The 14,863-nt window shown below is 39.5% G+C and overlaps 1 protein-coding gene across 1 annotated transcript in view; it reads left to right on the top strand.

Annotated features, from left to right (window-relative positions):
• CELF2 (CUGBP Elav-like family member 2) overlaps positions 1-14,863 on the top strand; it is a 377,390-nt gene that overhangs the window by 321,154 nt on the left and 41,373 nt on the right. Inside the window, exons 8-10 of the mRNA XM_050914110.1 lie at positions 61-140; positions 5,040-5,198; positions 6,567-6,630. Of these exons, the coding sequence (XP_050770067.1) occupies positions 61-140; positions 5,040-5,198; positions 6,567-6,630 (303 nt within the window). The remainder of the gene's footprint in view (positions 1-60; positions 141-5,039; positions 5,199-6,566; positions 6,631-14,863) is intronic.

Genomic DNA, 14,863 nt, shown 5'->3' with positions numbered 1-14,863 from the left:
CCAACCCTTTTGTCTTGTTGTTTTTTGTCTTTCCTGCTCCCTGTCCCCTTGTTCCCACAGGCTGTGCGTTTGTCACATTTTCTACAAGGGCAATGGCACAGAATGCAATCAAAGCCATGCACCAGTCTCAGACCATGGAGGTACAGTACTGTATCATTTGCCCTTTCTTTGTTTTCTTTGTGCAAATGATTGCGAATGGTAAAGCCATGCTCTCCTGGACCAGATCAGACACATGACAATCACAGATTTAAACTTTTTACCAACTCACTCTACCTGTCTCTGTGAAGCTTATTTTTCTTAATGACCTGAAAGCGCACAGTAAGGTTGCTGTGTGGTATCCAAACACGGCTTTTGATCCTGTTTTCAGTGGCATTCGGCAGAAAATAAAAATACTGTGAATACCGCTCCTCAGTCATACTCAGAGTATATCTGATGAGTAAATTAGCTTTAATTTTAACACACACACCCCCAAAGAAAAATCTTAGTTTCTTTTAAATAGATTTTTAAGTGTTGTGGTTTGCGCTGCTCTGAGAAAGAGCTCAAGGGATTTAAGCTGGCCACGCTGAGTTACTAGTGCATGTGTTTTTCTGCAAATAGAATCTCTTTTTAAGTTAATATAATTTCTCCTTCTTCATGTAGCCAATAAAAATGCTAATGATGACAGAGCATATCGAAGTGTGGCACTTCCTGCAGAGCACGGTCGTGGCTGGCCCCTCACAAGCAATGCTCTTTATTTCCTTCCAAACTGCCTCTATGGCCTCATATTTTATCATGATGAGCAACACAAAACTTTAAACCTGTTCACTTAATGTGAATATAGCTGCAGGCTAAAGATCCGTTCATTGGAGTGGTTATCGAATGCCACGGCTTGTCTGGCAATCTCAAAACTTTTTTCAGTCTGTGATTTTTGTCATGGTCTTTCAGAATTTTGCACAAAAAACCGCACAAGTATGAAGTCTTTACTTACTCTGGATCTTCTAGCTTATCATTGGAGAGTGCATGTTATACTGTATTATGTATACTGTATCTTCGTGTAGTGATGATTTTTCTCAGAGGTGGCATTGATGTTATGTGCACTTGTTTCTTTTTTTATTTATTTTTCCACCAGGACCTTTCGATTTTTTTTTTTTTCTCAGTGATTTTTCTTTGCAATGCTCTAGTCTCCCAAAGCATGCTGGGTGCTAAACAATCATTATTGCGTCATGTCGTTGAGCTGCTTTGTGTAACGAGCCAAGGGGGGAGACCAGGGGTGGGAGGGTGGACAGAGGAGAAGAAGGAGAAGATAAAAACCAAACCAGTGCATGAAAATGTCACTAACTGTTTCCTGTATACTACAAGTAATGATATCGGCATTGCAAAGCTATTGTCTTTCCAAACATCACGTTTGAATTTGGTTGAGCTTCTTTTATAATTGCTGTGTTTTCTTTTCAGTGCAATGCATTTTTAGACCCTGAGTATACAGTTTTAGATGAGAATCTGCCAATGAGATGAGAATAATTGAAATGATCTTTACTAGAAAGCTGCTGTTATACAATCTATGCAGTCTGACAGTATATTGTGAAAAAACTGCCACTTTGAGTCTCTGAAATAATACTCATAGTAATTTGTCTGCCATGCACTGCTCCATTACTTCAGATCTATATGTTTTGCTGGGTTTGATTCCAAGTAAAAAGGAAATGTTTATTGGTAATACTGTGTTTTACCTATATTTTCCATGTGTTTTAATGTATTTTTCTGTCTAGCAAAATGAATTTTACACAGCTCCACTTCAGAAGATGGTAAAATTAAAGAGATAATACCTCCCAGACAAATTCTCCCATTCTTCTGGTGTATGCAGTACTCCAAAAGAGGCTGTGTTTTGATATGATACTCCTGTTGACATTAGTTCTATAGAATAGTTACTCGTGGATCAAAATACTTCTCAGCACCTTTAGAGACGTCATCAATGAGATTCCCAAATTGGCAAGGCGATTCCAAATATTTTGCACTTTGAACATCTGGGTCTTTGTGTCAATTGAGCTTAGGCTGAGAGTCCCTTCTTGGAGAGAAGCAGTACACCCTCCAGCTCTGTGGGTGAGGGACTCAACGGAGTCTGTACCTACTGTCTTGACAACACAAAGAAAAGTATGAAGGCAGCACCAGCTCTTGGGAAGAAAATGGCACTAAATGGGGTGGAGATACCACACCACTGAATGAGGAAGGGAGGTCCACCTTGTGTATGTGCTGGGAGCTTCCTCTCAAGATAGAAAATGGAAGTGCATAGAAGAGAAATCACCCTCTATGCAAAAAAATTTTGCTCACTTTTGCCAATACTCTTCTAGTTAAAAATTATCTTGGGTTAGCTACTGTTAAATATCGACTCTCAGCCTGAAACAGTGGTCCTTGGAGACTTTTGTTTCATGGTTTTTTGCAAACAAAAGTGGACTTGGGGGACAATATGTAGTACACAATTACGTTTCAACCCAGTTACTGCAGAATTTTTTTTCTGATTTCATTATTTTCAGTTCTTTGGCACGCATCATTGACCAAGATGAATTTTCAAAGTGGGCTAAGAAAGAACAATGGGGATGTTAATGTCCAGATGAACACGTCTCCTAGAATAATGAATTCTCTTACTACTCTTTCCACCTGACTTTCTGACCTGGTTAAATTAACTGATTTTAAAAACATAATTGCTGCTCTAGAGTTTTTGCTCTTCTATCTCATTTCTGTGGAGGTTTTTTGTTTGTCTAAGGCATTCATATGCAGCACCAGTAGAAGACACTAATTTGTTATCATGGAGTAAATTTGATGCAACAATAACAACCCTTTTCTCATATAGAGCCATTTGCTACATACAATTTCAGTCTTCAGAATGTTTGCTCTCTTGAAAATGATGAAGTGATGAAATATAGAGCAGACAGTGAAAAAATGAATTATAGATTCATAAATTGCAGAGATATTGTTTTTATACAATTTACTGACATTAAAGCATTCATAAATATGATGTCAGCTGTAGCGTTGAGTGCTGAGCGGCTGAGAACTGAAATAGCCATATAGTATTTCTTCCTTTGAAATTCGTTTCTATTTCTTTGGAAATAGACTTGATTCTCCTGTACATCTAGGTAGAAGGCAGTAAGTTCTGGTTGTTCTTCGCCCAGTGCTACCAATCCTCATATTAAGTAGAAACAGCTTGCTTTTTTTACTAGTGAAACCAGAAAAATATCTCTCACACCCTCCAGCCCCCAGCTCCTTTTGCCTTTTTTTTTTTTTAAAAAAGGTCTTGTTTTTAATGTTAGTACAAAAATCACTAGAGAGAGGTAATTGCGTAACAGGCTGACTCCTTCATAACCTTTATTTGATTGCTGGAGTGGTACGTATCTCCTTTCTTCCTCACTGAAACATTGAAAGACATTTTTACAATGAAACACACAGGAAAGGAGTTGGAGGTGGAATAATAAATCACAAGTGATGATTTTCTAAGATAATTCTAAAGGAACAGTATTGACGGGAGATCTTCATACAAGAGATATTATTATTGTGGTTTATTTCATCATTTTGTCTGTTGATTGTGAATATTCTTATCATTTGTCCTGGTGTGAGGTTCTTCAGAGAAAAGGGACATGGCTGCTTTTTGTAAATAACAGAGGACAGGAACTTTTCTGAAGATGTTCACAGTGTTGTGAGCGCAGCCATGGGAAGAGTTAGGTTAAGTATAACCCTGCTCCACATCCCATGCTATACAGTTTGGCTAAAGCGCCACTGTGTTTTTTGGACTTGAGTCACTTTTCACTCCTACCATTGTGTTCAGATTGAAGTCAGACAAGAAATTAGTATAACAAAGCATGGCGGGTGGAGGGAAGTTATTCATTGGATCCTATGAAGTTGGAAAACAGTATGAAATGGATTGACAGTTTCTATGACTCACAAAATGCTTGAATTAATTTGAAGAACTGAATCATTGCAGTATATAGTTTCCTCCCTTGATTTGAAAAAATGAAGACTTGAAAGGTTAAAATATGAAAACATCTGTTAGCAGGAAAAAAAAATAGATTGAAAGCAACAGAGACATCTTTTGTATTCACATGTCTCGTTCTCTCAGGGACTTTGCCCAGGAATACCCAACCTGAAGTCCAAGTGAAATATCCAGCTTACCTTAAAAGTCCATCTGGTCCATGACCTCCTACTTCTTCTCAAGGGTCCCTCAGACATGGGTGAGGAGTAGGCTGCAGACCAGATCTCTAGTTCTTTCTTACAGCTTCCCTATTTCCTAAGGCATCTTACAGCCCTCCCATATCATGTAACAAGAGGCTTATAGAAGCAATAGAAGAAATGATGGCAATCAGGAATGGGCTGCTATCACCAGAACTAGTCACTTTTGGTCTGCATCCTGCCCTTTGTTCACATCTCAAGCGTGCTTGATACAAAGCGTGCCTGGGAGCGGACTGCAGGTGGGTAAATTGTCCCAGCACCATCACCCTTTGTGCTCACTTCGGACTGGGGGTCCTCGATATGCAAAGGACCAGTGACCTGCTGATGATGGGCGCTGAAGTGAATCTGTTGCTCACAGTCTGTTGACGTAGGGTACACAAGCCAGCTGCACCGAGCGTGACCACGCAGCCAGACCGTGGTGGCAGGGCAGTGTTGGCTGTGTGGTCCCTGGCAGCAGGGAGGTTGGACACCTCTCCCTTTGGCGATGCCTTGAAAACAGACTGCAGACAAAGCATCACGTCCATCTCGTCAGCTGTGAAGCTTAATTAAAGAGGACTGGTACAGTTCGCTGTCTCTGGCAGCAATTTTGATAGCTGGAAGGAAAAGAGAGCCTGAGGAACGGTGCTTTATAAAAAGAACGGGGGGATCAATAATTTCTCCATAGCCTCTTTTCCTAAGAAGCTGAAAATCTTAGTCCTTACAGTCCTACATATGCCAATCACAAAGAGAGGGTGAACGATCAGGTCATGCCATTGCCGGTGGCCCTGTGGGACATGGCTGAGCTCACGATGCGAGGGTGACTCGGTGTGATTTAACGCTTCTGTCTTTCCCGATCTGTCTAACCACAGGGCTGCTCTTCGCCAATCGTGGTGAAGTTTGCGGATACCCAAAAGGACAAGGAGCAGCGGCGTTTGCAGCAGCAGTTGGCACAGCAGATGCAACAGCTCAATACTGCCACTTGGGGAAACCTCACAGGTCTTGGAGGACTCACACCACAATATCTAGCTGTAAGTTCATTTCAGAGGCGGTGGCTATATCATACTGTATTTATTTTAGAACCATGGTAAATCAGCTGTAGTAAACTCTCTGCAATAAATTGCTAAGTCCTCCAGGATTTATCACATGGTCTAAAAATAAATAACAAGGAATAAAATTTGAATAAACATTTCAAGATGTGTCAGTGCTGTCCAAGGCAAGCATTTAAAGTTTACTTGTGCTGCAAAATAAAATTTGATTCCATTAGTTTTATTGTTCTTTTGAAAGTTAGAGTCTGTTTTTTATAGCTGGAATAAAATTTAAATTCTTCCTTAAAGGAGGACAGATAGGCAGCTGAACGCTGGAGGGGCCATATCTATACGGTGCAGCCTTTGAACTAGAATGTTGGGGTTCAATCCTCTAATTTTCCACATTTTCATTTGGAAATGGCTTTCACTCAATGCTAAACATGCATGGTTCATACTACCTCGTCCAGAAAGTGAAGATGGCAGGGGAAAGCCATTTGCTTCTCATAAATTTAAAATGGTATTTTCCTTGGTCCATTTGTAAGAAGAAAAAGAGACGTTAGGCACTGCCCCGCTGGAGAAATCTGAAATCCACAGCCACGTGTCTTAGGTCCTGGATGGCCAAGAGAGACCCCCCTGCAGCACAGCTGAGAGGGAGCCTCTGCCTTTCGTGGCTCTGGAGTTGAAAGGTCTGATTGAGCAGCTTTTGGATAACTTAGGAGTTTCTGATGGTTCCGGGTCAGACAAATAGATGCGTCCATATAGATGTACTGTGTGTGCATAAATACATAATTTGTATGCATACAATGCTTTGGTATAGTGATATAATTATAAACAGCAATTTACCTGGCAATTAAAAATATATATTAGTAGTGAGGTAGGCTAATTAATACTGAGGTAGGCTAAGTTGTTATATACAAATACCAGCCTAATGAGTATCTGTGTGCTTGATTCATAAAGATAATAAAGAAAAAACTGAATTCAAGGGGGTGGGGGAGAATGGACCGTGATTGACAGAGATGAGTTATGGTAACTACTAGACTACAGAGGGTTGTAATTAGTCACGCTATGTTGGTTTAAATAGATTTAACACCTGGTTGTTAAAAAGAATAAATTGATTAATTGTTTTAAAGCAGCAATGTTATTGAGTTTCCCTTGTGTCTCTGTGTTTCTTAATAGAGATTAGACATTAATATGGATTTACAGCATTGACTCTAGGGATGTTCATTCCAACAATAGACAGAAGCAAGAGACTATATAAATGTAAAGGAAAGCATAAATACTCCAAATGTGAAATGATAGCTCATTTTAGTTTTATCTTCATTTGTTACATTAATGTCAGATAGATTGCTGTGTTGTGTTCTTAATTTGCAGCTTCTGCAGCAAGCAACTTCCTCCAGTAACTTGGGTGCCTTCAGCGGCATTCAGCAAATGGCCGGTAAGTTAAAAACCATTTCATTTTGCTCCAGCTATGTTTTGTATTCTTAAGCTATTGAATTCTGTACCTCTAATAATCACATTGTCGGGGGTGGAGGGGCGTGTTGTGTATTAAATGTGGCAGATGTATTGGCAGGGGACAGCTTGCGGTTCAACATCAATAGAAACACTTTCTCCCCTCTTTCAGAAACTGAAATTAAACCCGGTGCTCCCAGGTTGTGCAAACAGTTTGTCTTGCATTAGTCACCTGCCATTTGTCCAAAGTAACCAATTGTAAATTGCAGGAGAGCTCTTAGTCCCTGCAGCCGTATCCTACCCTATGAAAAGTGTCAGTAAAGCAACAGCAGGATTACAGTCTAATTTCCAGTGAGATTTCTGTGTCCTGAAAAATCAAATTAATGGCAGCCCTCAAACATTTTAATAATAGGTGGTGAGTAAAAATGTTCTGACCTTTTTAATGAAACCCAAGATTACAGGCCTACCTTCAGTATGAATTTTCAGGCTCCTTTTATAGTCATGGAAAATTAACTGGGTGCCTTTTTGACTTTGGAGCCCTAGTTGACAAAATTACACAACAGAAGAATTTATGTAAAAGTATAATCTTTAGTCTGGAGGAAAAAAGAAAGAAAGAAAAGGGAAAAAAAAAAATCAAAGTGTGAGCGGATTTGAAAGCCAGCTAGTTGGAGGGTTTCTTAGTAATGAGCTGTGTGCCAGTAGTAACTGATGTGTAGTGATTAGCAAAAGGTCACTCCCACTGTGTGACCTACCATGCTGATACCCTAACTTAACATGATGCTAGAGAAGGCAGCATGTGCAGTAAATCAGAGCACAGATGCACATTATGCCTGCCGCGAGAAACTGTTAAAAAGCTTTTTTTCTTGTTAGAGGAAAAAGAAAAAAAAGGAAGCACAAAACCCCTAAATTGCCACATTAGTTTATTTTAATCATGAACCCACTGAATCAATGAAATACAACATTGTGCTTGCTTCATCATCACAAAACAAGGGCTAAAATATTCAGAAGTCTTTATGAACACCATTTTTTCACTCTTCTTTTAATCCTGGTCTTTTGCTTCTTCTGGTTCTGCTTTGAATGAATCCTGAAATACTTTAACAAGTATAAATATACCGCACCGTATAGCTATACCCCACAGGTATTCTTTGCTCAATTGTTATATTATGCCATTATTGCAGTGACATCAGAGACTAATGTGAACCTGCTGTCTGACAATATAAATTGGCCTACAGATGACAATATCTCTGAATTATTCTCTCTTCCTCAGACCTGCTGGCAGTGCTTGCTGCTTCTATTATGTTACACTTGCAATCTAGCATTTTTTCATCAAAAAAAAATGTATCTTAATATGATAAACAGAACAGAGCAGTTCAGTAACAGTTTTATACTTGGCAGTTTTGGAAGTGGCTTTGAGCTCAGAGATTGTGTTTAATGTTTTCATATTTGATTAGGTCTACAAAATGAAAGAATTGAGACACCAAGGAAAAATAATGTGATATCCGTTGCATTATGTGCACCTTAGAAGTTTTCTGTTGCCTGTTTCTCACTGTTAGTGTACATTTAGCTTTGTCTTCAAGAACTGTGTTAAAACTAAGAATTTTAGTCCAGTAATTTCAGGATGGGCTCTCAATCTGGGATGTGATTTATTCTCTGAAAATCATATGGTCTTGAGACTAGTAGAAAGTCATCTTAAGAAATCATAGTGGCACATCATTGTCACTTGAGGGATATGCCTTCTTGACTGCAGATTAGATTGCTAATGCTCTCATCTATGGGATAATTTAATGACTGACTGCTTCTCCTGGAAAATATGTATTTTTTATCTTATATTCATCTTATCAAAACAGCTTGAAGTTTACTCCTTCCTTTCCCCAAAACATGTAAGTCTTAAACCTTGATGTTCAAGGTCAAATTAGGGATATTAAATTTCTCTCCAAGCTGCATCTCTACATGAAAGTGCCAAAGACTAAGCACTATTTCATCATTAGGACTGAGAGTTCATATCCTCTCATGCGGTACTGTTTTGCTGTGCATCTAGTATTAAAGATTAGTTTATTATGTTTTGTGAAAGGAATAGAAAATACTCCTGTGTCTGCAGCAAGATCTTGCATTACCTGCTAAAGCCATCCTTGAATGTTTATAAAGGCCTAGTTTTTTAACTTAAGCTGTATATGTTCATTTTACAAAAATGAATCTAATATGTATTTCCATGTTGCGTATAGCTTCCCTATTAATATAATATTTCAAGGTGAGGAATAAAATCTAGACACAATTGAGTAAGGTGCTAAAGAAGATCCGTCATTGCAGCTTGCTAGTTCTTTGAACTTTGTGTTTGAGGGGTCCAACTTTTATCTTTGAAGTCAATGAGTGTGCTTACCACATAATTCAGACACTAAAAGTTTGATCAAAAGCCACGTAAGCCATTGAAATTTCACTCCTACTTGCATGTCAGGGCTCTAGCATCTCTTTTGTGCTTAAGTCTTGATGAAGTCACAGTTTGCTAAATTAGGACTTCTAATACAGCCACCCCCTTGTCCAAAATTAGGGACTTTTGGATCTGCAAGTATTTATTTGTACTGCTAAAGCTCGTGTTGTCTCTGTACCGAACAGAAAGGACACAGCACACACCCTGCTGCACATGTGAAGAAATATTTGCCATGCTGTCCTCAGTGATATGATTTCTTGAATCAAAGCAATTTTCTTTGCTAGCAGAGCAAAGACACTGGTCTTCAGTGTGAAGTTTTAAATTCCCTTTCCCTAATATCATGCCTCAGTCTAGTTAAAATAGTTTTTATGTGGCAAAAGCAGGGGTTCATTGGTGTTGTTGAAAGGAGTGGGATTTTTAAGCATTTCTGGTTGAAGAGAACTGGAGTTTGTTTGTTTGTTTGTTTGGGAGCTGGGGATCCAATCCAAAGAAAAATGGGGATTTTTCTCAAGAACTGACTAACATACCGACATTAAACACGCGGAGCAGCAGCTCTAAAAGTGAATGCTGTTCTTGCTGTAGCAGCCCACTGACCCTACTATATATTCAGTATTGCCTTTGCCCTATGTTCATAAACCATGCGTGAAGTCCAAGCAAGTCATGAAACTGGTTTAACTAAAATTTGTGAGATATCAAAATTTGAGAGACAAAAAGTTGTAGTTTGCCATTTAGCTTTCCAGGCTTTAAGGTTCCACACTTGATTCCGCAGTTTAGTTTTGTCTCATTTTTATTAAAAAATGAGGTTTTCATGAAATTGTTTTATTTCAGGAGCCAAGCCGAAGAAAGCCATGTAATATGTCAAGACTGATAATAAAGTTGGGAGAGTTGGCAAAGCTGCCTTTGGTATTACAGTAATCCCCTGGTCTTGATTACAGGAGCTAACTCTACCTTGCCAAACTCTGCTTCACTGTCCTTTGTAAAACATGCAGGCACATACCATCATCATGTGTATATTTTATAGTGAGCGCTTCCTCACTTTTCCTCCCCTCCTCTGATATCTGCTAATGCTAATTTAAAGGCAATGTTTTCTCTCACATGCCTCTCAAGCCTCAGTGTCTAGCCTGTGCTTTGTCTTTGGCGAAGGCTAATGATGTAGATGAATTACATTATGTGATTTGATTGTCTTACTTTAAAAAGACAATGCAAGCTACATTAAGCACTAGCAACCTTTCAAGGAAAAAAAGATTCCTCGTTCAAATATATACAAATTGCATGGAAAGCTTAGTTCAAAGGAGATTAATGTCGTTTGAACGTTTGCATTTAATTTGGCTGGCGCTGGATCAGGTCCTAAAAGCTGCAGTTATTTAAGCCAACCTGCCTGTTTAAGAAGAACCTGGAAAGTACTATACAGACAGTATAAACAGGGAGGTTTTATATTACATAGGGTGATTGTAGAAAATTGAAATGTTCAAAAATACACGATCTATGAAGATTTTCTATTGTCCGTTAATGTAAAATGTTTTGGCAAGAATAAATATTCACTCATACAGAAATATTTCTATCTGTGTGACTGTTCAGGACATATAAACATGTACAGTACTCATAAAAGACACAAAGGGACTCTCTTAATTTCATTGAACAGACAGTGTATTTTGCTTTCTGAAGTCATGCAGAAGAAACCATGCTTTTGGCTTTTCCTGCTTTGGCTTTCTGATCCCTAAACCCTCTGCAGCTGGGACTTTTTATATTTTTCCACTGTATGTTTTTTTTCCAGCCCTTTTGAAACTCTCTCACAGTTTGGTTGCATTTTGGGTTGAACTTCTGGCCCTTTCTGAGCCCTGTTCAATCCATTTCACCCTTCTTCTGTTACCCAAGCCAGATTTCCTCCTGTTGCAGAGTCTGTAGGAGCAGATGGGTGAGAGAAAGTCTGCAAGGTTCTGCTTTCTGAATATTTTCCTCTGATTGTTGGATTGGCTTAGTGGATCTGGAGGGACCAGTTGGAAGCCAGGACCATCTGCACAAAAGCTCTATGCTTTTGCATTGGCCCAAGGATCCTTTATATCCTCTGACTCTCTGGTGGCTTCATTCCAGCAGAGCCATACTGAAGGAGGGCTTCTCCTGCTATGACCTCTTTAGGGATATCATATTAAAAGTAAAGGTCACTGAGAAACTGTTTCCAACTCAAGGGAGATAGCTGTTTCTTAAAGATAACTACCAGTTTTGAAAATGTTGACCTCAGGGACTAAAAATATTGAGCTTTTCTAACAGTAATTCCATTGAAAGTCCTACTTAATTTAACCCATACATTAGCTTTTTTTTTTTTTTTTCCGTAGCTAATAAATTAAACAACTCCATTTAGCATTTTTTGGAGAGGCAGAATTTGAAGCAAGTGAGGCTGCTTTCAATCCACACGTTGCTCCTGCTTACAGGAGAAGGAGAGGCACCTTGAGAGGAAAACCAACGCTCGGCAGTTTACAACACGTGCTTATTCAAGTGGTAAAAGTGCTTGATGTGGAAGTTTGGCCGAGTCTGGACACAAGATCTGTAGCTCTGGCTGGGCTTTCCATAAACGGCAAAAGGAAGGAGAGGGGCTTTTTATTGCCTTGGTTCCTCCGTGGGTGGAATTAATCCCACTGAACCTCAGCAGTTTGGAAATTAGGCATCCGGTCTCCCTGCGATGTCAATGAGGAGGGAGTCACTCACAGGCTGCAATTCATCCTACCAAGGGCTGGGGTTAATCTATCTATTTTAGGATCAGATGATTATACGCTTGCTCTCTCTCCTTTGACTGTAGCAAGAGCCTGGGCGAGTAACTTTTATTCAGATAGAATAAAAGTTAGATCAGATGAATCCTTCCCACTAGGACTGGGGAAGTTTCAATTGAGAAAAGCACATTTCTTGCCAGGAATGTGTTTAGAGCATGCATAACTTGAAAATGTGCTGAAATCCTACATGAGTCAACCGGTAACTCTAGCTTTCAGTTGGATTTAAGCACATACTCTTAAAAAACAGGGCAGAATCATTTGTGAACTTAAAAGTTGTTTTAAGGGCTTTGCTAAATCAAACGCTAAATGTTCAGGATACCTTAAGCACTGTTCAGATAAGCAGCTTTTCTAAAGGTAGGTGCAGAGTATATATGGACTGATGGAGGTAGCGCTCAGGCCTCCTGTCTATTTTAATTCTTAGAATATTGCTGGAATAACAGCACAGTCCTTCAGACACACGCCATGAAGCCTTTACCTCCATTTTTAACATCAGCATCCAAAATGGCTGATGCCAATGTTAGCAAATGCTTTTTGGCCTGGACATGATAAATTTTACCTTAATCCACGATTTTTAAGCTGCAGTCAGGATTTAATTCAGAAGGAATAAATCCTAATAATTGGGAAGGATAAAATTTCCAAAGAAAAGGAAGTCAAGTCAGTGGGAACTGTTTATGAGCTATCCAGATTTGGCTCTGATAATCACCACTGACTTTGAAACTCTCCATGCATATATTGTCACTAAAATGTAGCCAGTGCCTTCCTTTATTAGGAATTTGTTCAACAAGCGAATCTCAGCTATTTCCTAATATGATTTTATTATGGTTTTGGAAACCCAAGAGCTGATGAGGCCTAAGAAGTCTTCAGGAACCGCTCATGACTCTGTTGCCTCCTCTACAAATACCCAGTAATTCTGAATTTACAGTTATCACAGGAGAAAAGCTGTGGTGACTGCAATGAGGCAAATTGCTTCATCGTATGAAAGTTTGTGTCGGAGGCAGCACAAGAAGTTGTAAAATGTAAATCTCGTGCTCTCAAATTTCCCCGTGTTTTCACAGAACTGCATCTGTGACTGTGCAGCACTACAAAAATTTCCTGTGAATGTGCTAATAGGCCTTATGAGAATGTTCTATCACCATCCATCTGTCACTTTTTAACAGGCCTGATTGGCAAGCACTTGTAACAACTGACATCTGTTCTCGCTTATTGATATGTAGATTTATGGTAATTGCTGTGAACAATAAGACACAAAATTACCTAAGGTGAACATTAAATTAAATTTTCATGCCCCTATCCTTATAAATAATTTTTTTAAAATCTTAAGTTTCAAGCAAGGCATACTGTGCATCTGTTTTGTACATAATTTAATTGTTTTTTTAATCTGCCAAATAACAAAATGAAAGTTGAATTTCCTTGCAATCTTGAATATTTGCCAAGCTGATAGCACATTGGTAAATACATGTTATTAAAAATGGAATCAAACTGTATTGTGATTCTGGGGGTTTTTTTAATCATTTCCCTTTAATTCCCAACATCGTCTCCATCATGATGATCAAGAGTTATTCCTTACCCAGAAGGGTTTTTTTTCCTCTACAGGGGGATTTTCATTTTTCATGTGCAGCTCTGCCTATGAGACTGTTCTTCAGTGTTAAGCAATTTGCATTTCTTCAGAGAGAGGTGCATTTGCTGAGCGAGCAGCACTTTCAAATAAAAACGATCTACTCATTTGCGGTCCAGCTCTGTTGCGGGATTTGGGACTGTTTTGAAAAAGCTGTAGGATGTGAAATGTGTGAAGACAGTGTGTAAAAGGGGAGAGAACGAGAGAGCAGATTAGTCCCACAGAACTATACCTTAGCTGAAGCTCAATTGAACCAAAAATCCCCATTTGAAAGCAAAGTACTTTTTGGGTCTGGGACTTGAGAGCATTTGGTTTGCCTCCTCCAAGTTTGTCCTCGCAAGTGGGATGTTGACGCACTTGACAAGTTGACGGGAGAAACCAATAAAGAGGGAGCAGAGATGGTAAAATGCCTGGGGAACATGAAACAGTGATGACAGGACTTATTCTTTATATGTTTGAGCAGACAGAGGATCCTAAAGAGGATGCATATTAAGTGATAAACCTGTTGACACAATCAGCTCTGGAGCATGCTGGATGACGGCATGTGCCATGAGACCTTGCTGACAGTCACATTTGGGTGCTCAGTTCAGCGGGGTTCTTTGCTGTCGTTCTCTTATGCATGTGTGAGAACAGCAAGCAGTCTTTTTTCCTGAAGGCACCGAAGCTGACACCCTATAACATCTGCAGAGCTGGTTTGCGGCCAGTGTCTTTTAGTCACCTCTACAGTAAAACAGACTGGGTGGGGAGACAACTTCGTCACCGCCTAGCTCTTGTTTGTTAATCTTCTTTTGGCGTTGAAACTCTTTCGTCAAGTTGATGGGTTCCTCTTGTGCTTCCACAGGAAATGTCCCACTATAAAAAAAATGTTTTTGCGGGATGAGGCAATGCTGGTGTTTATTTTGCATCCGCACAGGCACAACGGTGGTTCGTGAGCCCAGAGAGAGCAGTTGCTTGTTCCGCTGCCTGTTGACCTTGTCTTGCCTGCTGTACTTCTCCTTGAGCGCTGTACAGTGTGCGTATGCTGCCTTCCAGCTTCACAGCCCTCTGTGCTCATAGCCTTCTGCAGCCTTTCATGCATGGGCAAAGCCATGCACATAAAATGCAATAGAAAAAGCAGTATTAAATTGCTTCAAAATTCATTTGCGTCTAAACTGAGATTTGGAGAAAACTCCATGCATTTTCCAGAAGCATGTGGGATTTCATCTAGGTGAAGCTGTTTTGCAGTTTCTCCTCTAGTACCATTCTGTATTTGTTCGCTATTATTTAATCTTGCCATGTGTGCTGTTTAAAAGTCCCAAATGGAAACCTCCCCACAGAAGAAATATAAGCTGATTATGACGGATCCTTCTGATGAATAACTAAACAGTGGGTGATAGAAAACCACGCTGCCATGGTTGAGAGCAACCCACTGCTT

Source organism: Gymnogyps californianus, chromosome 1 (genome assembly GCF_018139145.2).
Source record: "Gymnogyps californianus isolate 813 chromosome 1, ASM1813914v2, whole genome shotgun sequence".
In the NCBI taxonomy this organism is placed as follows: Eukaryota; Metazoa; Chordata; class Aves; order Accipitriformes; family Cathartidae; genus Gymnogyps; species Gymnogyps californianus.
The sequence above is the reverse complement of the archived record's forward strand: the minus strand, read 5'-3'. Positions and strand labels throughout refer to the sequence as shown.